The 26,166-nt window shown below is 38.6% G+C and overlaps 1 protein-coding gene across 1 annotated transcript in view; it reads right to left on the bottom strand.

The window, feature by feature from the left end:
* Positions 1 to 26,166, bottom strand: part of ZC3H12B (zinc finger CCCH-type containing 12B) — a 198,897-nt gene that overhangs the window by 20,221 nt on the left and 152,510 nt on the right. The window contains exon 2 of the mRNA XM_082376593.1: positions 17,726 to 18,488. Coding sequence (XP_082232719.1) covers positions 17,726 to 18,333 — 608 coding nt within the window. The 5' untranslated portion in view covers positions 18,334 to 18,488. The remainder of the gene's footprint in view (positions 1 to 17,725; positions 18,489 to 26,166) is intronic.

The following is a 26,166-nucleotide window of genomic DNA, read 5'->3' as shown; positions in this document are numbered from 1 at the left end:
TCCAGACTTACGTGTCATGGTCTGCTCCTCTTTAAATCCAGCTACCATGCTCCCCCTGTCTGAAGAAGGTCTACCAGTTCACCAATGTGAAGACAATATATCATTCCTTGTTGCCCCGACAAGATCTAACTGATATTCCACTACAAAACCTGAGGAGGTTTGGTTTACTGATGGAAGTAATTTTCTTTCTGAAGGATGTAGAAGGGCAGTGTATGTGGTGGTCTCCTTGACACAGGTTATTGAGGCCCGGACTCTTCCCCCAGGGACCTCAGCCCAATTGGCAGAAATAATTGTTTTAACCCAAGCCTTAACCCTGGCTGAAAATAAGGCCCTTAATATATATACTGACTCTAAATATGCTTTTTTGGTTCTGCATGCTCATGCTGTTATCTGGAAGTAATGTGGCTACTTGATGGTCCAAAACAATCCAGTTAAGTATGGACCTCAAATTCTCTCCCTCTTGGAGGTAGTCCTCAAGCCTTCCCAGGTAGCAGTGATTCATTGCAGAAGTCACCAGAAGGGTGACGATGAAATAACAAAAGGAAATCGGCTAGCTGATCAGGCTGCCTGACAAGCAGCCCTTCAGCCCTTTGTGATAGATGGTGCCTTAGTTCCTTCCCTTAGTTCTTTCCCTTCCCTGTCTTACTTGCCTAAGGAAATCAAATGGGCCATAAATCATGGGTACCACCTTGACCCAGATGGATGGTACTGGAGAGAGGACTTAACTCAACTGCCCCAATCGCTCCAATGGAAAATTATTAAATTTTTGCATGAGGCCTGTCACCTTGGGAGAGATGCCTCATACCAGATTGTTTCTTCTATCTTCTCTGGGAAGGGACTTTACGATGTAGTTAATAAGGTAACCTCATCATGCCCTATTTGTCTGACTAACAATCCTCAGGGAAATAAGCCACCCCCGTTGGCCCTTCTAGCTCAGAGACACAGAACATATCCAGGGGAAGACTGGCAAATGGACTTTACAGTGGTTCCTCCCTACTGAGGATATAAGTACATTTTGGTGTTTGTGGACACCTTTACTGGTTGGGTGGAAGCTTTCCCCACCAGGACAGAAGAAGCTTCAGAGGTAGCCCAGAAGCTTTTAACTGAAATCTTCCCTAGATTTGGCCTCCTGCTCTCTCTTCAGAGTGATAATGGTCTTGCCTTTGTTAACCAAATTATTCAGCAGATATCCAAGGCTCTAGATATTGAGTACCACTTTCATTCTTCCTGGAGACCCCGATCCTCAGGAAATGTAGAAAGAGCCAACCAACATTTAAAGAATACCTTAAGAAAAATAACCCAAGAGACCTCCCTCAGTTGGAAGGAAGCCTTCCCTATTGCTCTTTTAAGGGTCAGAACATCCCCAAAGGCCTTACTTAACCTTAGCTCTTATGAAATGCTGTATGGTAGGCCTTTCTTATGAGGGGACCTACTGATGTACTCTGTCACCTCCTTTGGACAATTCCAAAAAGCCCTCCAGAAATATGTGGTAAAAAGGCTTCCTTCCCCAGAGTCTTCTCCTTGCCTCTACTCTGCAGGAACACAAGTATTCATCAAAACTTGGAAGAATGGCTCTCCTGGTTCTCAACTTCAGCTGACCTGGAAGGGACCCTATCCAGTCTTGCTCTCTTCTCCTTCAGCTGTTAAAGTACCAGGGATCGCCAGTTGGATCAGCCTGAAGTGATCCAGTGTCTTTAGAGGAATTTTTTTGGTTTGCGGGTATACGCCTCTTAGAGAGAAGCATTCTCAATCTTACCATCATGGTCCAGGAATCCTGGAAGGCTACGGTAGCAGCCATTGAGGAGCAACAGTCAGCCCTAGATTCTCTGGCTGAGGTGGTTTTACAAAATAAGAGGGCCCTCAATGTTATAACACAGCGGTCCCCAACATTTTTGGCATCAGGGACTAGTTTCATGGAAGACAATTTTTCCACAGACTGGGTGGGGGGCAGGGATGGTTCAGGCAGTAATGTGAGTGATGGGGAGCAGCAGATGAAGCTCCAGTCACTTGTCCGCCACTCACCTCCTGCTGTGTGGCGTGGTTCTTAACATGCCACAGACCGGTACCGATCCGCAGCTAGGGAGTTGGGGACCCCTGTTATAACAGCTGAGGCCAGGGGTGTCTGTGCCCTGCTAAATGAAACATGCTGCTTCTATGTTAATACCTCCAGCCAGGTTGAAGAAAACCTTCTGGTTTTAAAGAAAAACATCAAAATAATAGAAGATCTGAAAGAGAGAGCAGGACAGGGCCCTAGCTGGCTTTCTACCCTCCTCTCCTCTATGGAGACCCAGATATGGACATGGCTGTTGCCCTTGTTGGGACCATTAGTCCTGACAGCCTTTGTTTTGTTATTAGGCCCTTGTACCATAAAGCTACTTGTTCGACTCATTTCAGAACGCATACAGGCTGTTTGATTCCAAATGGTTCTGCGAGGTAGCTACCAGCCCATTCAGCCTGACCCTGAGACCAAGATCTACATGGGACCCCTTGATGGTCATCACTCCAGCCTACCTCCTAGCTGAAGGAGAGCAAGAGGAGGGACCCAATCAAGACTCCACCCCTTAACAGCAGGAAGCAGCCAGAGCAGTCATCGCCCATGTCCCAAAGAATTGGGTCCCATACTCTTGAGGGGGGAATGTTAGGTAGTTAGTCGGACATTAACAGCAAGGAGGTGACAGTGGTGAAAAGACAAGAAGGAAACAATCAAGTCCCACCCCAACCCTCTGGGCACCCTGCCCTGACATTAGGAGCAAGGAGGCAACAGTAGCAAAAAGACAAGAAGGGAGTAGTCGAGTCACACCTCAACCATCTGAGGACCCTGCCCTGACATTAGCAGCAAGGAGGTGACAGTGGTAAAAAGACAAGGGGGGAATAGTCAAGTTACACCCCACCCAGAATGGGTGAAACCATGGTCAGGTGATGGGCAACATATCCTGATACAGATAAAGAGGGAACCCAATAACACGAGGGAACGTCTCTGGGCTGCACATGCCCAGACCAGACAGGCATATAACCTATAGTAAACCCAAACTCATTATACCATCATTATAATAAAATCTGTATGTGGTTTTGCTCCACCCCCCCCCCCACTCTGGGTAGGCTTTTCTTAGTGAATTAAGGGTAAGGGCATGCAGAATAATGAACTTGTTACATAGTTCGGGACTGTCAATCAAATAATGATCCCCTGTCACTCACCCATGATCACGACCCACCTCCTCACAGAACGCTCCTTACAAACACTCTTAAGCCTGTACAGGAGTGCTGGTTTCACTTCACAGAAATAGCTCACTCTCTCTCTGAGAGTGTAACTATGCTTTAATAAACTTTGCTTTGCACTTAAGCCCAAAGTGGTAGCCTGCAATTCTTTGCTTGCTATCACAAGGACAGAGATTGCTGGTCTGGGTCTTCCTTTGACCTCCTTGGTTGAAGCTATTTGACACAATGCACGCCAACCTAGTAACACTATATAAGGGCTCAGTATGCAAAGTTTAGAGATCAATAAATATTTAAGGAATAAATGAATGAAAAAAATGGAAAATAAACAAATCCTGCAAGATGACCTGTTTTAGCCTGAACTTGCAAAATGTCCTTTTGCAAATTTAAAAAGCTAGGACCTAAAATCCTATCTTAAAAGCAATATAAAACCTAGTACTTGAAAGTTACAGAATGTTTTAGTGACACTACAACTCACTTTGTTCTGTGAAGTGGCTTAGATATGTCTCACGATCTAGGTTCCAAGCCAAATTCTGTCTAGTAGATGGGTCACTGGCCTCTCTCTCTGACTTTTTTTTTGTAGGGTTCAAATATTTGGGCTTCTCCTAGACTTAAAAAAGAATATGGTGGGGCGGCTTCCCTGGTGGGCCAGTGGTTAAGAATCCACCTGCCAATGCAGGGGGCACAGGTTCAAGCCCTGGTCTGGGAAGATCCCGCATGCCGCAGAGCAACTAAGCCCGTGCACCACAACTACTGAGCCTGAGTGCTACAACTACTGAAGCGTGCATGCTTAGAGCCCATGCTCTACAACAAGAGAAGCCACCACAATGAGAAGCCTGTGCACCACAATGAAGAGTAGCCCCCACTCACCACAATTAGAGAAAGCCCATGCACAGCAATGAAGACCCAACGCAGCTAAGAAAAAAAAAATGGTGGCGTTTACATTTGAAAGCCTTAACTCCACTGAAATGGATCCCCCCCCAACACCCAAGGAAACAGCTCTCTGAATTAACAAACCCTTTAGGATTTTACCATACATCAGTATGTGAATTACAGGTATACCACTATTGCAAATGTTAAACAAATGCTATTAATGACAAAGCATCATGATTTCAATGCAGTCTCATCCAACACACTGAGGAACAAGAGACATCAATATGTAGTTTGTCTAAGTACCAATCTCATGATAAAGTTATATGAGAATGGGGAAAACAAAATGAATTCAGATTAATGGCACTTAAAAAATCATGAGCAGACTATGGCACTGAACTTTTGACCATGTGAAATGTGATTGCAGAATAAATGGGACTCATCAGTAACTTTCCTAGTCAGACAAGGAGTAGATGCTAACAAGGACACAGTTGGCAATTAAAAAAAAGATCATGTTGTCCATTATGCACTATTTTTACATGCTCCTAAAAATAAGGTTGAGTGCTGATTTTTTTTTTTGCTTTCTTTAAATTGTGTGAGGTATCTTTAATATAGTAAATCAACTACTATAAAAGACAAAAGTTTATCTTCCTATCAGCATGAGAGTTTACTATTGGCAAAGACTAGATATGTTGAAACTAATTACCTTGGTAATTAATCTCTTCATTATTCCTTACAAAGCAAAAGAACCAAAAAGTGTCCTTCATAATCAGCAATCCTTGAACAGAACTCCAAAGACAAGGATGATCTTATATCACCATGAATTCAAAGTTCTCAAAGAAGTCCTGGGTTCTTATCACCACCTCCAAAACACAAAACACTTAAAGGAGAGTGGGTCTTGGGAAATGGGTCCAATCTAAAGTGTTTTGGGTGGCCTGATCTGGTAAAAAATTGATTTTAGCAGATCCATACCTCTTCCCTTCAAGAATCACTCTAGTTTATGCCTATTAGGGAGGGGTGCAAAGTTACCTTTGGTCCTTTGGACACAGAAATCACTCTCTGCTTTTCACCACCCACTGCATCATTCTGATTCCTGGAATACTGTGTACAGGTCACTTAACTTTCTTGTTACTATGCTTCTAGTTTCCCCTCATTAAAACAGGGGAGATGTCTAGCCTCCTTTACACAGCCTATTATGATGCTGTGGTTTTTAAACACATTTTAAAAAGGGGGAATCAAGATGGCAGAGTAGGAGGACGTTTGTGGGAGCTCACCTTACCCCACAAACACATCAAAAATGCATCTACTTGTGTAGCAACTCTCACTGAAAACTAACTGGAGGCTGGCAGAAAGGCTCTTCTACAACCAATGCTATAAAGAAAGATAAGCAAGGAGTCAGGCAGAGAGGAGAAATGATCAGGTTGGGACCTGCGCTACTAGCGGGGGACATAGAAGAAGAGGGGTATATCATAGGCTTGGAGATACTCCCTAGGAAGCGAGTGGATGCCAAATATATGGTTCTAGTCACATATTTGGCATTCCAGCACTGGGGTCTCACACTGGGAAGATGAGTCCCCTTAGCTTGTTTGAAAACTGGTGGGACTTACTAGAGGTGCTGTGAGAAACTGAGACTCCATCATGAACAGTATGCACGCACACTTCCTTACTCCCAGGAACAAGGCAAAGAAAGCATATTGAAAACAGCCTGGGGCTCTGGCTGGTTTCTCACAACTGCCCCAGCGTCCACTCCAGCCCTCACTGGGCTACTGTTCCAACTCCACTTTCTCTGGCTCTGCTCTCCACTAGGGTGGAGGTGCTGTTGCTGGGGGAGAGTGCACACTTAGAGGGAATGGGACCAGCTTGGACCCAACCCTTAGGGCTTCTACTCCAGCATCTTGGACCCCAGCCCCATGCCCAATAGGGTGGTGACAACCATTGATCATAGGAAAAGCCCCAGCTCACATCTGTTTCTGGCTCTAGCTCCTCCATATCCAGCCCTACCATCAACTAGGGTGGTAGCTGTCAGCACACCCCAGGGGAAGATGTGACCTGTGCTCATTTCAGATCCAGCTCTCCCACCAAAGTCACTGGGCACACACAGACTGCATAAGGACACTCTCACAGAAGGACACCCCTTCAAGATCAGGATAAGTAACTGTTTCACTTAATTCTATAGAGACAGAGAAAGTTAAAATGAGAAGACAAAGGAATGTGTTTCAAATGAATGAAAAAGAACCCGCCTCTGAAAAAAAACCCCTAATGAAACAGAGGTAAATAATTTACTAGATAAAGAGTACAAACCATTAGTAATAAGAAGGCTAACTGAACTTGGGAAAAGAATAGACAAGCAAAATGAGAATTTTAACAAGGAACTAGAAAATATAAAAAAGAACTGGTCAGATCTGAAGGATACAATAACTGAAATGAAAAACACATTGGAGGGAATTAACAGCAGACTAAGTGATACAGAAGACGGCATAAGTGATCTGGAAGATAGTCTAATGGAAACCACCCAATCAGAACAGTAAATAGAAAAGCAAAATTAAAAAAAAATGAGGATAGTTTAAGGGATCTATGGGACAACATCAAGTATAGTAACATTAACATAAGGGTCCCAGAAGGAGAGGAGAGAGAGTAAGAGGTAAAGAATGTAGTTGATGAAGTTATGGTTGAAAAATTCCAGAAGAAGAAGAGATTTCTACTCACAGGGAGCACAGAGAGTCCCAAACAACACGAACCCAAAGAGACACATACCAAGGCATATCATAATTAAAATGGCAAAAGTTAAAGACAAAGAAAGAATTTTAAAGGCAGCAATAGAAAATCAAGAGTCACATACAAGGGAACTCCCCCAAAGCTATCAGCTGATGTTTCTGCAGAAACTTTGCAGGCCAGAATGGAGTGGCATGATATATTTAAAGTGCTGAAAGCGAAAAACCTACAACCTAGGATACTATACCCAGAAAATATGTTCAGAATTGAAGGAGAGAAAAAGCACTTCTGAGACAAACAAAAACTAAAAGAGTTCATCAATATTAAACTGACCCTACAAGAAGTTTTAAAAGGTATTTTCTAAGTAGAAAATAAAAGGTTACAACAAGAAGTAGAATTTATAGGAAAGAAATAGTCCTGCTAGTAAAAGCAAATATATAGTAGATGTGGTGGATCAACAATTTACATAAGCAAGTATGAGATTCAAAGACAACAGTTGTAAAATAAACTATAATTACAATAGAGAGTTAAGAGGTAGACATGAAGATATAAAATATGACATAAAAAACACAAACTGTGGGGGAGGGGAGTATAAAATGTAGATTTTTTAGAATGTGTTTGAACTTAAATGACTATCAGTTTAAAACATGACCTATACATTTAGTTATAGGTCGACATATACAAACCCCATGGTAACCTCAAGTCAAAAACCTATGATAGGGACTACCCTGGTGGTACAGTGGTTAAGAATCCACCTGCTAATGCAGGGGACATGGGTTTGAGCCCTGGTCCAGGAAGATCCCACATGCTGCAGCGCAGCTAAGCCCAGGTGCCACAACTACTGAGCCTGTGCTCTAAAGCCCATGAGCCACAACTACTGAAGCCCACGTGCCTAGAGCCCATGCTCCACAACAAGAGAAACCACCACAATGAGAAGCCCGCACACCACAACGAAGAGTAGCCCCCGCTCGCCACAACTAGAGAAAGCCCGCGTGCAGCAACGAAGACCAAACACAGCCAAAAATAAATAAATAAATTTATAAACAACAACAACAAAAACCTATGATACATACACAAAAACTAGAGAGAAAGAAACACAAGCATACCACTAAAAAACCATCAAACCACAAGAGGAAGAAAAGAATAGAGAAGAACTACAGAAACCACCAGAAAACAAGTAACAAAATGGCAATAAGTACATACTTATCAATAATCACTTTAAAAGTCAATGGATTAATGCTCCAAATCAAAAGATACTATATATACAAAACCCTAAAATCTCCACAAAAAACTACTAGAATTAATAAATGAATTCAGTAAGGTTGCAGGATACAAAATTAATGTAAAGAAATCCGTTGCATTTCTATACACTAAAAATGAACTGTTGGAAAGAGAAATTCAGGAAACAATCCCGTCCACCATCACATCAAAAAGAATAAAATAGCTAGAAATAAAGCTACTTATGGAGGTAAAAGGCATGTACTCAGAAAACTGTAAGACACTGATGAGAGAAATTGAGGAGGACACAAACAGATTGAAAGATATACCCTGTTTTTAAATTGGAAGAATTAATACTGTTAAAATGACTATATTACCCAAAGCAACCTACAGATTCAATGCAATCCCTAACAAAGTATCAAGGGCATTTTTCACAGAACTACAACCAATAACTTAAAAATAGACCCCTAATAGCCAAAACAACTTGAGAAAGAAGAACAGAGCTGGAGAAATAACACTCCCTGAATTCAGACTATACTACAAAGCTACAGTAATCAGAACAGTATGGTACTGGCTCAAAAACAGACACATAACTCAATAGAAAAGAATAGAGAGCCTAGGAAAAAACACACACTTATGGTCAATTAATGTACAACAAAGGAGGCAAGAATATACAATGGAGAAAAGACAGTCTCTTCAATAAGTGGTGCTGGGAAAACTGGACAGCTACATATAAGAGAATGAAATTAGAACATTCTCTAACATCACATAAAAAATAAATTCAAAATGAATTAAAGACCTAAATGTAAGACCGTAAACCATAAAACTCCTAAAGGAAAACATGGGCAGAACACTCTTTGACATAAATCAGAGCGATATGTTTTTGGATCTGTTTCCCAAAGCAAAGGAAATAAAAGTAAAAATAAACAAATGGCACCTAATTAGACTTAAAAGCTACTGCACAGCAAAGGAAACCTTTGACAAAATGAAAAGGCAACCTACTGAATGGGAGAAAATATTTGTTAGTGATACGACTGATATGGGGTTAATGTCCAAAATATATAAACAGCACATACAACCCAACATAAAAAAACCAAACAACTCAATTAAAAAATGGGCAGAAGACCTGAATAGACATTTTTCCAAAGAAGACATACAGATGGCCAACAGGCACATGAAAAGATGCTCAACATTGCTAATCATCTCTGAAATCCAAATAAAAACTAAAGTGAGACATCACCTCACACCTGTCAGAATGGCTATTGTTAAAAGGACCACAAAAAATAACAAGTGTTGGTGAGGATGTGGAGAAAAGGGAGCCCTACTGTACTGTTGGTGGGAATGTACACTGGTGTAGCCATTATAAAAATACTAAGGAGATTCTTCAAAAAACTAAAAATAGCACTACCATATGATCCAGCCATTCCATCCCTGTGTATATATCTGAAGAGAACAAAATCACTGATTTGGAAAAAATATATGCACCCCAATGTTCATAGCAGCATTATTTACAATAGTCAAGATATGGAAGCAACCTTAGTGTCCATAAACAGATGATTGGATACAGAAGCTGTGGTATATATACAATGAAATATTATTCAGCCTTAAAAAAGAATGAAATTTCGTCATTTGCAACAACTTGGATGGACCTAGAGCGTATTATGCTTAGTGAAAAAGTCAGATAGAGAAAGGCAATTACTGTATGCTACCACTTATATGTGGAATCTAAAAAATAAAACAAATGAATGAATATAGCAAAACAGAAACAGACTCACAGATATAGAGAACACACTAGTGGTTATCACTGGGAAGAAGGATGGGGGAGGGACAATATAGGGGTAGGAGATTAAGAGGTACCAAGTACTATGTATAAAATAAATAAGATACAAGGATTTATTGTACAGCACAGAGAAGAGTCATCATAGAGAAACAGTCAATATTTTATAATAACTATAAATGTAGTAAAATATTGAATTTTACTATACTGATTCAATACTATACAATACTGAATCACTATGTTGTACACCTAAAACTAATATAGTATTGTAAATAACTGTACTTTACTAAAAAATAAAAATATAATATTTGAAAAAAGAATTCTGCAAATGTATTCTCTGCTACTAGAAACTATGTCAGATGGATTTGAGAAGATGGAGGAAGAGTAAGACGCGGAGATCAACTTCCTCCGCACAGATACATCAGAAATACATCTACATGTGGAACTGCTCCTATAGAACACCCATTGAACACTGGAAAAAGACCTCAGACCTCCCAAAAGGCAAGAAACTCCCCACGTACCTGGGTAGGGCAAAAGAAAAAAGAAAAAACAGAGGAGACAAAAGAATAGGGACGGGACCTGCACCAGTGGGAGGGAGCTGTGAAGGAGGAAAGGTTTCCACACACTAGAAGCCCCTTTGTGGGCGGAGACTGTGGGTGGTGGAGGTGGGAAGCTTTGGAGCCATGGAGGAGAGCGCAGCCACAGGGGAGCGGAGGGCAAAGCAGAGAGACTCCCACATGGAGGATCAGTGCCGACCAGCACTCACCAGCCCGAGAGTCTTGCCTGCTCACCCGTTGGGGCAGGCAGGGGGTGGAAGCTGAGACTCTGGCTTCGGTCAGATCGCAGGGAGAGGACTGGGGTTGGCGGCGTGAACACAGCCTGAAGGGGGCTAGTGCGCCACGGCTAGCCGGGAGGGAGTCCAGGAAAAAGTCTGGACCTGCCGAAGAGGCAAGAGACTTTTCTTCCCTCTTTGTTTCCTGGTGCGCGAGGAGAGGGGATTAAGAGCACTTCTTAAAGGAGCTCCAGAGACGGGAGCGAGTTGCGGCTATCAGCACGGACCCCAGAGACGGGCATGGGACGCTCAGGCTGCTGCTGCAGCCACCAAGAAGCCTGTGTGCGAGCACAGGTCACTACCCACACATCCCCCCCAGGACCCTGTGCAGCCCACCACTGTCAGGGTCCCGTGATCCAGGGACAACTTCCCCGGGAGAACACATGGCACGCATCATGCTGGTGCAGCGTCACACCGGCCTCTGCCGCAGCAGGCTCGCCCCACATCCGTATCCCTCCCTCCCCCCAGCCTAAGTGAGCCAGAGCCCCCAAATCAGCTGCTCCTTTAACCCCGTCCTGTCTGAGTGAAGAACAGACGCACTCAGGCGACCTACATGCAGAGGCAGGTCCAAATCCAAAGCTGAACCCCGGGAGCTGTGTGAACAGAGAAGAGAAAGGGAAATTTCTCCCAGCAGCCTCAGAAGCAGCGGATTAAAGCTCCACAATCAACTTGATGTACCCTGCATCTGTGGAATACCTGAATAGACAACGAATCATCCCAAATTCAGGAGGTGGACATGGGGAGCAAGATATATTATTTTTTCCCCTTTTCCTGTTTTTGTGAGTGTGTATGTGTATGCTTCTGTGTGAGATTTTGTCTGCATAACTTTGCTTTCACCATTTGTCCTAGGGTTCTGTCCGTCCATTGTTGTTTTCCTTTTTTTCTCCTTTAAAAATTTTTTTCTTAATAATTATTTTTATTTTAATAACTTTATTTTATTTTATCTTTATTTTATTTTATTTTATCCTCTTTCTTTCTTTCTATTTTTTCTCCCTTTTATTTTGAGCTGTGTGGATGAAAGGCTCTTGGTCCTCCAGCCAGTAGTCAGTGCTGTGCCTCTGAGTTAGGAGAGCCAACTTCAGGACACTGATCCACAAGAGACCTCCCAGCTCCAAGTAATATCAAATGGCGAAAATCTCCCAGAGATCTCCATCTCAACACCAAGACCCAGCTTCATTCAACGACCAGCAAGCTACAGTGCTAGACACCCTATGCCAAACAGCAAGACAGGAACACAGCCCCATCCATTAGCAGAGAGGCTGCCTAAAATCATAATAAGGCCACAGACACCCCAAAACACACCACCAGACGTGGACCTGCCCACCAGAAAGACAAGATCTAGCCTCATCCACCAGAACACAGGCACTAGTCCCCTCCACCAGGAAGCCTACACAACCCACTGAACCAATCTTAGCCACTGGGGACAGACACTAAAAACAACGGGAACTACGAACCTGCAGCCTGCGAAAAGGAGACCCCCAAACACAGTAAGATAAGCAAAATGAGAAGACAGAAAAACACACAGCAGATGAAGGAGCAAGGTAAAAACACACCAGACCTAACAAATGAAGAGAAAATAGGCAGTCTACCTGAAAAAGAATTCAGAATAATGATAGTAAAGATGATCCAATATCGTGGAAATAGAATAGAAAAAATACAAGAAACATTTAACAAGGACCTAGGAGAACTAAAGAGGAAACAAGCAATGATGAAAAACACAATAAATGAAATTAAAAATACTCTAGAAGGGATGAATAGCAGAATAACTGAGGCAGAAGAACGAATAAGTGACCTGGAAGACAAAATAGTGGAAATAACTACTGCAGAGCAGAATAAAGAAAAAAGAATGAAAAGAACTGAGGACAATCTCAGAGACCTCTGGGACAATATTAAACACACCAACATTCGAATCATAGGGGTCTCAGAAGAAGAAGAGAAACAGGAAGCAATGAGAAAATATTTGAAGAGATTATAGTTGAAAACTTCCCTAATATGGGAAAGGAAATAATTCATCAAGTCCAGGAAGCACAGAGAGGCCCATACAGGATAAATCCAAGGAGAAACATGCCAAGACACATATTATGCAAACTATCAAACATTAAATACAAAGAAAACATATTAAAAGCAGGAAGGGGAAAAACAACAAATAACACACAAGGGAATCCCCATAAGGTTAACAGCTGATCTTTCAGCAGAAACTCTGCAAGCCAGAAGGGAGTGGGAGGATATACTTAAAGTGATGAAGGAGAAAAACCTACAACCAAGATTACTCTACCCAGCAAGAATCTCATTCAGATTTGATGGAGAAATTAAAACCTTTACAGGCAAGCAAAAGCTGAGAGAGTTCAGCACCACTAAACCAGCTTTACAACAAATGCTAAAGGAACTTCTCTAGGCAAGAAACACAAGAGAAGGAAAACACCTACAATAACAAACCCAAAACATTAATGTAAATGAGAATAGGAACATACATATCGTTAATTACTTTAAATATAAATGGATTAAATGCTCCCAACAAAAGACACAGACTGGCTGAATGGATACAAAAACAAGACCCGTATATATGCGGTCTACAAGAGACCCACTTCAGACCTAGGGACACATAGAGGCTGAAAGTGAGGGGATGGAAAAAGATACTCCATGCAAATGGAAATCAAAAGAAAGCTGGAGTAGCAATTCTCATATCAGACAAAATAGACTTTAAAATAAAGACTATTACAAGAGACAAAGAAGGACTTTACATAATGATCAAGGGATCAATCCAAGAAGAAGATATAACAATTGTAAGTATTTATGCACCCAACATAAGAGCACCTCAATACATTAGGCAAATACTAACAGCCATAAAAGTGGAAATCGACAGTAACACAATCATAGTAGGGGACTTTAACACCCCACTTTCACCAATGGACAGATCATCTAAAATGAAAATAAGTAAGGAAACACACGCTTTAAATGATACATTAAACAAAATGGACTTAATTGATATTTATAGGACATTCTATCCAAAAACAACAGAATACACATTTTTCTCAAGTGCTCATGGAACATTCTCCATGATAGATCATATCTTGGGTCACAAATCAAGCCTTGCTAAATTTAAGAAAATTGAAATCATGTCAAATATCTTTTACAAGCACAATGCTATGAGACTAGATATCAATTACAGGAAAAGATCTGTGAAAAATACAAACACATGGAGGTTAAACAATACACTACTTAATAAACAAGTGATCACTGAAGAAATCAAAGAGGAAATCAAAAAATACCTAAAACAAATGACAATGGAGACACGACAACCCAAAACCTATGGGATGCAGCAAAAGAGTTCTAAGAGGGAAGTTTATAGCAATACAATCCTACCTTAAGAAACAGGAAACATCTCAAGTAAACAACCTAACCTTGCACCTAAAGCAATTAGAGAAAGAAGAACAAAAAAACCCCAAAGTTAGCAGAAGGAAAGTAATCAAAAAGATCAGATCAGGAATAAATGAAAAAGTAATGAAGGAAACGATAGCAAAGATCAATAAAACTAAAAGCTGGTTCTTTGAGAAGATAAACAAAATTGATAAACCATTAGCCAGACTCATCAAGAAAAAAAGGGAGAAGACTCAGATCAATAGAATTAGAAATGAAAAAGGAGAAGTAACAACTGACACTGCAGAAATACAAACGATCATGAGAGTTTACTACAAGCAACTCTATACCAATAAAATGGACAACCTGCAAGAAATGGACAAATTCTTAGAAATGCAAAACCTGCCGAGATGGAACCAGGAAGAAATAGAAAATATGAACAGACCAATCACAAGCACTGAAATTGAAACTGTGATTAAAATCTTCCAACAAACAAAAACCCAGGACCAGATGGCTTCACAGGCGAATTCCAACAAACATTTAGAGAAAAGCTAACACCTGTCCTTCTCAAACTCTTCAAAAATATAGCAGAGGAAGGAACACCCCCAAACTCATTCTACGAGGCCACCAGCACCCTGATACCAAAACCAGACAAAGATGTCACAATGAAAGAAAACTACAGGCCAATATCACTGATGAACATAGATGCAAAAATCCTCAACGAAATACTAGCAAGAAGAATCCAACAGCACATTAAAAGGATCATACACCATGATCAAGTGGTGTTTATTCCAGGAATGCAAGGATTCTTCAATATATGCAAATCAATCAATGATATACACCATATTAACAAATTGAAGAGGAAAAGCCATATGATCATCTCAATAGATTCAGAGAAAGCTTTTGACAAAATTCAACACCCATTTATGATAAAAACCCTGCAGAAAGTAGGCATAGAGGGAACTTTCCTCAACATAATAAAGGCCATATATGACAAACCCACAGCCAACATTGTCCTCAATGGTGAAAAACTGAAACCATTTCCACTAAGATCAGGAACAAGACAAGATTGCCCACTCTCACCACTATTATTCAACATAGTTTTGGAACTTTTAGCCACAGCAATCAGAGAAGAAAAAGAAATAAAAGGAATCCAAATCAGAAAAGAAGAAGTAAAGCTGTCACTGTTTGCAGATGACATGATACTATAAATAGAGAGTCCTAAAGATGCTACCAGAAAACTACTAGAACTAATCAATGAATTTGGTAAAGTAGCAGGATACAAAATTATTGCACAGAAATCTTTGGCATTCCTATACACTAATGATGAAAAATCTGAAAGAGAAATTAAGAAAACACTCCCATTTACCATTGCAACAAAAAGAATAAAATATCTAGGAATAAACCTACCTAAGGAGACAAAAGACCTGTATGCAGAAAATTATAAGACCCAGATGAAAGAAATTAAAGATGATACAAATAAATGGAGAGATATACCATGTTCTTGGATTGGAAGAATCAACATTGTGAAAATGACTGTACTACCCAAAGCCATCTACAGATTCAATGCAATCCCTATCAAACTACCACCTGCATTTTTCACAGAACTAGAACAAAAAATTTCACAATTTCTATGGAAACACAAAAGACCCCGAATAGCCAAAGCAATCTTGAGAAAGAGAAATGGAGCTGGAGGAATCAGGCTCCCTGACTTCAGACTATACTACAAAGCTACAGTAATCAAGATAGTATGGGACTGGCACAAAAACAGAAATATAGATCAGTGGAAAAGGATAGAAAGCCCACAGATAACCCATGCACATATGGTCACCTTATCTTTGAAAAAGGAGGCAAGAATATACAGTGGAGAAAAGACAGCCTCTTCAATAAGTGGTGCTAGGAAAACTAGACAGGTACATTTAAAAGTATGAAATTAGGACACTCCCTAACCCCATACACAAAAATAAACTCAAAATGGATTAAAGACCTAAATGTAAGGCCAGACACTATCAAACTCCTAGAGGAAAACATAGGCAGAACACTCTATGACATAAATCACAGCAAGATCTTTTTTGACCCAGCTCCTAGAGAAATGGAAATAAAAACAAAAATAAACAAATGGGACCTAGTGAAACTTAAAAGCTTTTGCACAGCAAAGGAAACCATAAACAAGACGAAAAGACAATCCTCAGAATGGGAGAAAATATTTTCAAATGAAGCAACTGACAAAGGATTCATCTCCAAAATTTACAAGCAGCTCATGAAGATCTATAAAAAAAAAAAAAACTAATCCAAAAATGGGCAGAAGACCTAAAAAGACATTTCTCCAAAAAAGATATACAGATTGCCAACAAACACATGAAAGAATGCTCAACATCATTAATCATTAGAGAAATGGAAATCAAAACTACAATGAGATATCACCTCACACCAGTCAGAATGGCCATCATCAAAAAATACAGAAACAATAAATGCTGGAGAGGGTGTGCAGAAAAGCGAACACTCTTGCACTGCTGGTGGGAATGTAATTGATAAAGCCACTATGGAGAACAGTATGGAGGTTCCTTGAAAAACTAAAAATAGAACTACCATACGACCCAGCAATCCCACTAGTAGGCATATACCCTGCGAAAACCGTAATTCAAAAAGAGTCATGTACCAAAATATTCATTGCAGCTCTATTTACAATAGCCAGGGCATGGAGGCAACCTAAGTGTCCATCAACAGATGAAAGGATAAAGAAGATGTGGCACATATATACAATGGAATATTACTCAGCCATAAAAAGAAACGAAATTGAGTTATTTGTAGTGACGTGGATGGAGTTACAGTCTGTCATACAGAGTGAAATAAGTCAGAAATAGAAAAACAAATACCGTATGCTAACACATATACATGGAATCTAAAAAAAAAAAAGGTTATGAAGAACCTAGGGGCAAGACGGGAATAAAGACACAGACTTACTAGAGAATGGACTTGACGATATGGGGAGTGGGATGGGTAAGCTGTGACAAAGTGAGAGAGTGGCATGGACATATATACACTACCAAACATAAAATAGATAGCTAGTGGGAAGAAGCCGCATAGCACAGGGAGATCAGCTCAGTGCTTTGTGACCACCTAGAGGGGTGGGATAGGGAGGGTGGGAGGGAGGGAGACGCAAGAGGGAAGAGATATGGGAACATATGTATATGTATAACTGATTCACTTTGTTATAAAGCAGAAACTAACACACCATTGTAAAGCAATTATACTCCAATAAAGATGTTAAAAACAAATAGAAACTATGTCAAATATTCTTAATAACACTAATAGCCACATACTGTTGCATGATATTGCAGAAGGAGCATTGGAGTCAGATTCAGGTTTTAATACAAACTGCCATTTATTACTTGTGTAACCTTGGCCGTTACTCATCCTCTGAACTTGAGTTCACTCACCTGCAAGTTAAATCATATACACAAAGTATTTGGCACAAAATAGATTATAAATGTTAGTTTCATTTCATTCATCTGAAGCCGGAAAGCTTAAATTTAAATCCTCACTTTGCTACATATTACCTATATCAAGTGTTCTCAAGGAAGTCATTTAACCTTGCTGAGCTCTAATTTTCTCATCTGTAAAATAAAGTTGCTATGAAGATTATATAGAACTATATATTAAAATGTGCCTCCAGATAGCCTGCTAAGCAATTCCTGCATACAGGGCAGTTTTAAAGAAAGAGAAAGAAAATATACCAGTCTTACCTCATTGCCACATTACTTCCATCTATGACAACTGGCCTCAAATTGTCACTGTTGTCTATTTCATCTTCAAGAGACAGTTCAGGGCTTGCAACTTCTCTGGAGCTGGGACCCCGAGGCACTAACAAACTCAAGTTGAGTTGCCCTTCCAAATCACCTTTGTTTCCAAGTCTGACAAGCTCTGCCAGTACATCATTAATAAGCGATTCTGGACCCAGCTTGTTCAGCACTAACTGAATCTGTTCCTCTGCATAGCCCAGCTTTAAAGCAAAATCCATCTTGGTTTGGTATTCTTTTTCCAAGTCAAGCTTCCCATCCTGTAGAATGCTACTCTGGGAGAAGCTTGGATGATCTAGGCAGGGTGATCTACAAAGCTGGCGGTGTGGTTTAGAGGGAATCTCCTTTTTCTTCAACTGAACGTCTCCAGGTTGGCAGCTGTTGTCATTACTGCTGCTTTTAAGGCTCAACTGTTCAGGGTCACTCTCAGAGCTCAACAGCTCTTCAGAATCAGCATTACCCTGCTCTGTGTTCTCTTGCTTAGGCTGCTGCTTCTCTTCCTTGGAGGCATTCTTCTTCATTTTTGGTGTTTCCACTGCAGCGGTGGCCGTCATCCCGTTCAGTGGGCAATCTGAGGTCTAATCAGCTCTTTTTCTTTTTAGCCTTCTTGGAATCCATGTACATTGGCTTCCCTTTGTGTAAAATGGGGTGGTAGTGGTGGCACAATGGTTTGCCTGTTTGGTTTGTTATGTTTAGAGGTTACCAGTTCCTACAAATAAACACACATACCATAATCATGTTTAGTAAACTTATGAAAATGTATTTTAGAATACAGTGTTTTCTTCCTAAGAAACTACAGGTTGTCTGACATTATATTTTTCTGCTTAAAATGATTGGACTCTTGAAATAATACCAAGCATCTTTTCAGACCACAATGATATGAGACTATAAAATCAACTACAACCTAAACAACTAAAAGAAAACACTCAAACACATGGAGTCTAAACAGCATGTTACTAAATGACCAATAAGTCATTGAAGAAATCAAACAGAAAATTAAAAATGTAAATACAATGATACAAATATCTACGGGACTGAAGCAAAGCAGTTCTAAGAGGGAAGTTTATAGTGATGCAAGCCTGCCTCAGGAAACAAGAAAAATCTCAAATAAATAATCTAACCTAAAGAAACTAGAAAAAGAAGAAGAAGAAACAAAACCCAGAGTTAGTAGAAAGAAATGAATAATAAAGATTAGAGCAGAAATAAATGAAATACAGACTAAAAAGCAATAGAAAAATCAATGAAAGTAAGAGCTGGTTCTTTGAAAAGATATACAAAATTGATAAAACTTTAGCCAGACTCATCAAACAAAAGAGACAGAGAGGGCTTAAATAAATAAAATCAGAAATGAAAAAGATGTCACAACTGACAGCACAGAAATACAAAGAATTATAAGAAATTACTACAAACAATTATATGCCCAAAAGTGGACAACCTAAAAGAAATGGATAAATTCCTAGAAACACAGTTTCTCAAGACTGAATCAGGAAGAAATAAAAATATGAACAGACCAATCGCCAGTAATGAAATTAAATCTGTAATTAAAAACCTCCCAACAAACAAAAGTCCAGCACAAGATGGCTTCACAGGTAAACTTCACAGGTAAACATTTTAAAAAGAGTTACTGCCTCTCTTTCTCAGACTATTCCAAAAAGTTGAAGAGGAGGGAATGCTTTCAATGCTGCTTCCAAGCCAGCATTACCCTGATAACAAAACTAGACAAAGACAAAAAAGAAAATTAAAGGCCAAAATCACTGATAAACATAAATGCAAAAACACTCAACAAAATATTAGCAAACTAAATTCAACAGTAAGTTAAAAGGTTCACACACCATGATCCAGTGGGATTTATCCCAGGGATGCAAGGAGTTTTCAATATCTGCAAATTAATCAATGTGATATACCACATTAACAAATTGAAGAATAAAAGTCATATGATCATTTCAATTGATGCAGAAAAAGCTTTTGACAAAATTTAACATCTGTTTATGTTAAAAACTCTCCAGAAAGTGGGTATAGAGTTAAGATACCTCAACATAATAAAGGCCATATATACGCCAACAACCAACATTATACTCAATTGTGAAAACCAGAAAGCATTTCCTCTAAGATCAGGAACAAGACAAGTTGGCCCACTCTCACCACTTTTATTCAACACAGTATTGGAAGTTCTAGCCACAGCAATCATACAAGGAAAAGAAATAAAAGCAATCCAAATTGGAAAGAAAGAAGTAAAACCTCTTGCAGATGACATTATACTATATATAGAAACCCTGAAGACTCCACTAAAAAAGCTATTAGAACTGACAAATGAGTTCAGTAAAGTTGCAGCATACAAAATTAATATACAGAAATCTCTAGTGTTTCTATACACTAAAAACCATCTATCAGAAAGAGAAATTAACAAAGCAATCCCATTTACAATTGCATCAAAAAGAATCAAATACCTAGAAATAAATTTAACCAGGGCAGTGAAAGACCTGTATTCTGAACAGGATAAGATACTGATGAAAGAAATTGAAAACAACACAAACAAATGAAAGATATACCTTTCTCATGGATTGGAAGAATTAATATTGTTAAAATGTCCATACTACACAAAGCAATCTACAGATTCAATGCAATCCCTATCAAAACATCAATGGCAGTTTTCACAGAACTACAACAAATAATTCTAAAATTTATATGGAACCAAAAAAGGCACTGAATAGCCAAAGCAATTTTGAGAAAAAAGAACAAAGCTGGATGTATTATGCTCCTTGACTTAAAACTTTACTACAAAGCTACAGTAATTAAAATAGTATGGTATTGGTACAAAAACAGACACATAGATCAATGGGAGAGAATAGAGAGCCCAAGAATAAACCAAAGTCTATTGGGTCAATTAATTTATGACAAAGGAGACAAGAATATACAATAGGGAAAAGACAGCCTCTTCAATAAATGGTGTTGGGAAAACTGAACAGCTGCATGTAAAAGAATCAAACTGGACTAATTTCTTACACCATATACAAAAATAAATTCAAAATGGATTAAAGATTTAAGTGTAAGACTTGAAACCATAGAACACCTAGAAGAAAACACAAGCAGTATGCTTTTTGACATCAGTCTTAGCAACAATTTTTTGGATCTGTGTCCTCAGACAAGGGCAACAAAAGAAAAAATAAACAAATGAGACTACATCAAACTAAAAAGTGCTTGCACACTATCAACAAAAGAAAAACAACCTACTGGATAGAAGAAGATATTTGCAAATGACATGTTAGATAAGGGCTTAATATTCAAAATATATAAAGAACTCATACAACTCAATAACAAAAGCCCCAAACTTTCTGATTAAAAACTTGTCAGAGATATGAAAAGATTCCTAACTTCATTAATCATCAACAAAATGCATCAAAACCACAATATCATCTCACACTTATCACCTCACACCTATCAGGATGGCTATCATCAAAAAAACAACAAATAACTAGTGCTGGTGAGGATGTGAAGAAAAGGGAATACTACTGCACTGTTGGTGAGAATGTAAATTGTCACAGCCAATATGGAAAATAGCATGGAGGTTCCCCAAAAAATTAAAAATAGAACTACCAGCATTTCCACTTCTGGATATTTACACAAAGTAAGCAAAAACACCAATTCAAAAAGATATATGCACCCCTATGTTCATTGCAACATTATTTACAGTAACCAAGCTATGGAAGCAACTTAAGTGTCTATCAATAGATGAATGGATAAAAAAGCTGTGAGATATATTTGTGTACACACACACACACAGAATATTATTCAGCTATAAAAAAGAATGAAATCTTGCCTTTTGAGACAACATGAATGGACCTAGAAGGTATTATTTTTGTTGTTGTTTTTTTTTATTTGTTTGTTTTTAGTTCCCTGACCAGGGATCAAACCTGGGTCCTTGGCAGTGAAAACATGGAGTCCTAACCACTGGACCTCCAGGGAATTCCCTAGAAGGTATTATGTTAAGTGAAATAAGTCAGACAGAGAAAGACAAATACTGTAAATTTCACTTATATGTGGGATCTAAAAAACAAATCAAATGAATAAACATAACAAAACAGAAAGAGGCTTATAGATAAAGAGAACCAGCTCGTGGTTGCCTGTTGGGGCTGGGTGGTGAGGGTGAGGGGTTGGGTGAAAGAGGTGAAGAGGATTAAGAAGTACAAACTTCCAATAATAAAATAAATGTCACAGGGATCCAATACACAGCATAAGGAATATATAGTCAATAATATCGTAATAATTTTGTATGGTGACAGATTAGACTTTTGGGGTGATAATTTTGTAATGTATTTAAATGTCAAATCATTACGTTGTAAACCTGAAACTAACATAATATTGCACATCAACTCTAATTCAATAAAAAATTATTGGGCTCACATTACGTTAAAAAAAATAGAGTCTCGAGAAGTCCAATGTGCTATCCATTGCACTACAGAGCCACCTAAGGGTCTCGAATTCTCTACTAAATCTAGACACGAAATTTTCAGTGGTGGCCATAGTGCTTTAATCCCCCCCACACACAAACGTCATATCTAAAGTTAACTGCTTATCACAAAAACGAAGGAAGAGAAACATGGCATTTCAACAGGGTGCAGAAACATATACACCTTTTAAGAACTCTTTTTTACTTTCTGCCAGGTAAATTCTCCGAATACCACACCATATTCTTCTAGCTAAAGCTGAACTCCACTCCTGAAGAGGACAACTTCTCCAGCATTACTTTTTGCAAAATATCAGGGTCCCCATCTACTGGGGAGACTGGTAAACCATTAAAATTGCTTTAAAACAATTGAAGCTGGCTATAAGGGTCACAAATAGAGACGTGTGCTCCAGATAAGAAAAAAAGGTGTATGCACACTCATGAATTGTATCTGCAGCCTCTTTTATCTATTGTAATTGTACTTATTATATTGTAAAAAGGAGAAAATCAACTCAATTTGCATGAGAAACTAGAATATTTTAAAAGAACATTAATTACAGAAGAGAAATAGGAGCGATTTTATTTCTAAACTCCTTTCACCTACATCATCTGTCCCCTCAGGTTTGAGTTCTAACCTGTCCAAGGTGTTTCCTTTACTTTGAGCCTCGGTTTCCTCATATATGAAATGAGGATATGGATAGTTACCTCACAGAACAGGGATTACATAAAATGAGTAAGGAAAGTGCTTAGAAAAGTGAACAGAACATAGTAGGTTCTCAATATATGTAAAGGGTACAACAGATACCACCAGGAGTTTGGTTTAAAAAAAGAGAAGACTGACAGTGAGGCAAGACTATAGACCTGTGAGCATTGATAAGCTCTTCAGATAGCAGCTGTGCTCACTAATCTAAAACCAGACTATCTATGTAACTAGTGTACTAGGGTTTTCCAGTTACACTTTAATTCTATTCATTTAGACAAGAAGAAAATTCATCAATAGTTTTATCTAAGAATAATATAGATAACTGCATACTTATCTTAGGAGAGTCACGTTTGGAAACAACATATGCACACAGAATTGACATCTCAGACCTGACATTCAGGCAGCATATAGTGACTTCTCTAATGATTATATCACCACTTGTTACTTCAAATTTTTCCCTTAATGAATAGACACATAGACTCCCATTTCACTGTCACTTCTCTATTAATCTTTGTTATATAAACTTTAAATCCTTTTTCCTTTATAAGTTCCATATTTACTACTGACTTACATTTTATTCTCTTGAAAATAATTTCTAGTGCACACAGGAAATTGAAAATTTTCCTCTTGCATTTATTCAAAGCTCCAAAGTCATTTAACAACAACTGTTTATAAGACTAAATGTATATTTTCCTGACAAATGACAGGTACCTGTAAAAGACAAGTTTGACTGCTCTTAGCTAGCAGACCAAATGTCTAGTTATTACTGTGAACGTTTCTTACTCAATAACCTAAGGTAGAAGAGAAATAAATGACTTGGCAGACATAAACTTTGATTTACTTTTTAAAGCCTTAAGCAAGTTTTTAAGAGAAATGCTGGTTGTCTGTCCTAAAACCTACGTAGGTGTGTAAGTATCATGTGGGTTTTTTTGTGTTTGTTTTGTGCTGTTTTACAATGCAAACTTCTTGAGGCAAAAATAGCAGGAAAGTCTTTTCATTCAAAAGAACAATCACTGAGTGCCAGAGACTGTGATAAGCCCTGGGTCTAGAAGGAGAGATCAGAACTGATCCTGTCCTCAAAGAACTCTCAAATTAATTTAAAAAATGGCTAGAAATGGCCCTAGGGAATGCTGAAACACAATTCTATAGAAGGTGATCATATCATTTTTAGTTCAAGTTGGGACAATTTTGAGAATGAAGGATCATTACTAATAATTACGTCAGAACAATAGGCATGAAGTGGGGAAGTCCCAGGCAAATATGGATGTATGGTTGGTCCTTTAAGTTACTTGAAAATTTCCGTTGACATACAGAAGAGGGAATGTTCGATTCTATCCACAGGGTGGGAGATGAGGGTGGTGGTTGAAGGGATTATGAAGAATTCAAGAAAGATATAATATTTGGAGTAATTTTCTGACTAATTAATTAACATCTATTTAGTGCTATGTACCAAGAGACATGTTAGCTGGTAGGGTGTAAAAACAGACAAGGATTCTGATCTCATAGTGCTTATAGTGGTGGTGGTGGGAGTGGAGATAGACAATAATCAAATACTTATATAATTCATAATTATAATCTGTGACAAGTGATTAACTGTTAAAAAGTATAGGGACATATGAGTTGAGTCTTAAAGGAAAGAGTAACAATTTACTGGGTAGGGAAGAATTTTTAAAGTTAAAGATATATGAAGATTAATATGATATTGTGCCTTAATTAATGCCTCATGCTTAATATTACTGGTGAAGATGGCTAAAGGAAAATAGTTACTTTTACTGAAAAAGGAAGGTGACTGGGGGAAAAATTTCAAAGACGATGTTCTAGCTGTTACTTATGACAGGTGTTGTAAAGAGTTTTTATCTTTCATTGTTATTGATTTTAAAAATCACAAATACTGACATATTTTGGAAAATCACAATTGTCAGAAGAAATTATAGGATTGGATGTAATTTGTTTTAAGAAGTTGAGAGCTTTGTCATCAGATGGCCATGTGTTATAGGTACAGAGCTTGCCTATAATTTGCTTAAGAATATAATAAACAAATGATTGAAAACTTGCCTTTGGATCTAAAAAAAACCAGAGAAACAAATGCAGGCAAAAGCTGTCAAGAGTGACAAGGAATTTCCACCAAGGGAAAGAGTCTTCACCTTACCATTTAGTCTGCTCAGTCCACTTTCTTCCTCCACCCCTCCCCCATCCTTTCATTACAAAATATGATTCGTTCATTTTGAATTTGCACAGAGTAATTTTCCAATATCACTCAGGTTCTACTACAAACCCCACTTCATCTTCTCCAAAATCTGCTAAACAACACCCTGTATGGAGACAGAAACATATGACCATGTCTACCGAGCCAAAATCATAGGAAATGTTCAAAAAAGTCCAATAACCATGTAGAACAGAGCCATCAAGTAGTAGCCAAATCAAGAACAGAATAGTTAATTCTCAATTATCTACATGTGACTAAGCCACTTTCTTATTTGTGGAGCAGTTAAATCTCAAGCTGTGATCTGGGAAGGCATGTTTCGAGAGAGACTTAGGGATACCTAATTAGACAGCTGCCCATTCCTTTCCCTTCTAGCAGGTTTTTCATAATAGGTATCCTCAAAGAAAATACCTATATCAAATACAGAAATACCCACAGGAATACAAAGGATCATAAGAGATTACTATGAATAACTATATGCCAATAAAATGGACAACCTGGAAGAAATGGACAAATTCTTAGAAAGGTACAATCTCCCAAGACTGAACCAGGAAGAAATAGAAAATATGAACAGACCAATTGCCAGTAATGAAATTGAATCAATAATTTAAAAAACTCCCAACCAATAAAAGTCCATGACCAGATGGCTTCACAGGTGAATTCTACCAAACATTTAGAGAAGAGTTAACTCCTATCTTTCTCAAAGTATTCAAAAATTTACAGAAGAAAGAACACGTCTGACCTCATTCTAAGAGGTCAGCATCACTCTGATACCAAAACCAGACAAAGATATCACAAAAAAATAAAATTACAGATCAATATCACTGATGAACATAGATGCAAAAATCCTCAACAAAATATTAGCAAACCAAATCCAACAATACATTAAAAGTATCATACACCATGATCAAGTGGGATTTATACCAGGGATGCAAAGATTTTTCAATATCCAAAAATCAATCAATGTGATACACCTCATTAACAAACTGAAGAATAAAAATCATATGATCATCTCAATAAATGCAGAAAATACTTTT

Source organism: Balaenoptera borealis (assembly GCF_965194805.1).
Source record: "Balaenoptera borealis genome assembly, chromosome: X".
Taxonomy (NCBI): Eukaryota; Metazoa; Chordata; class Mammalia; order Artiodactyla; family Balaenopteridae; genus Balaenoptera; species Balaenoptera borealis.
Note: the sequence above shows the minus strand (reverse complement) of the source record. Positions and strands in the feature narration are given on the sequence as shown.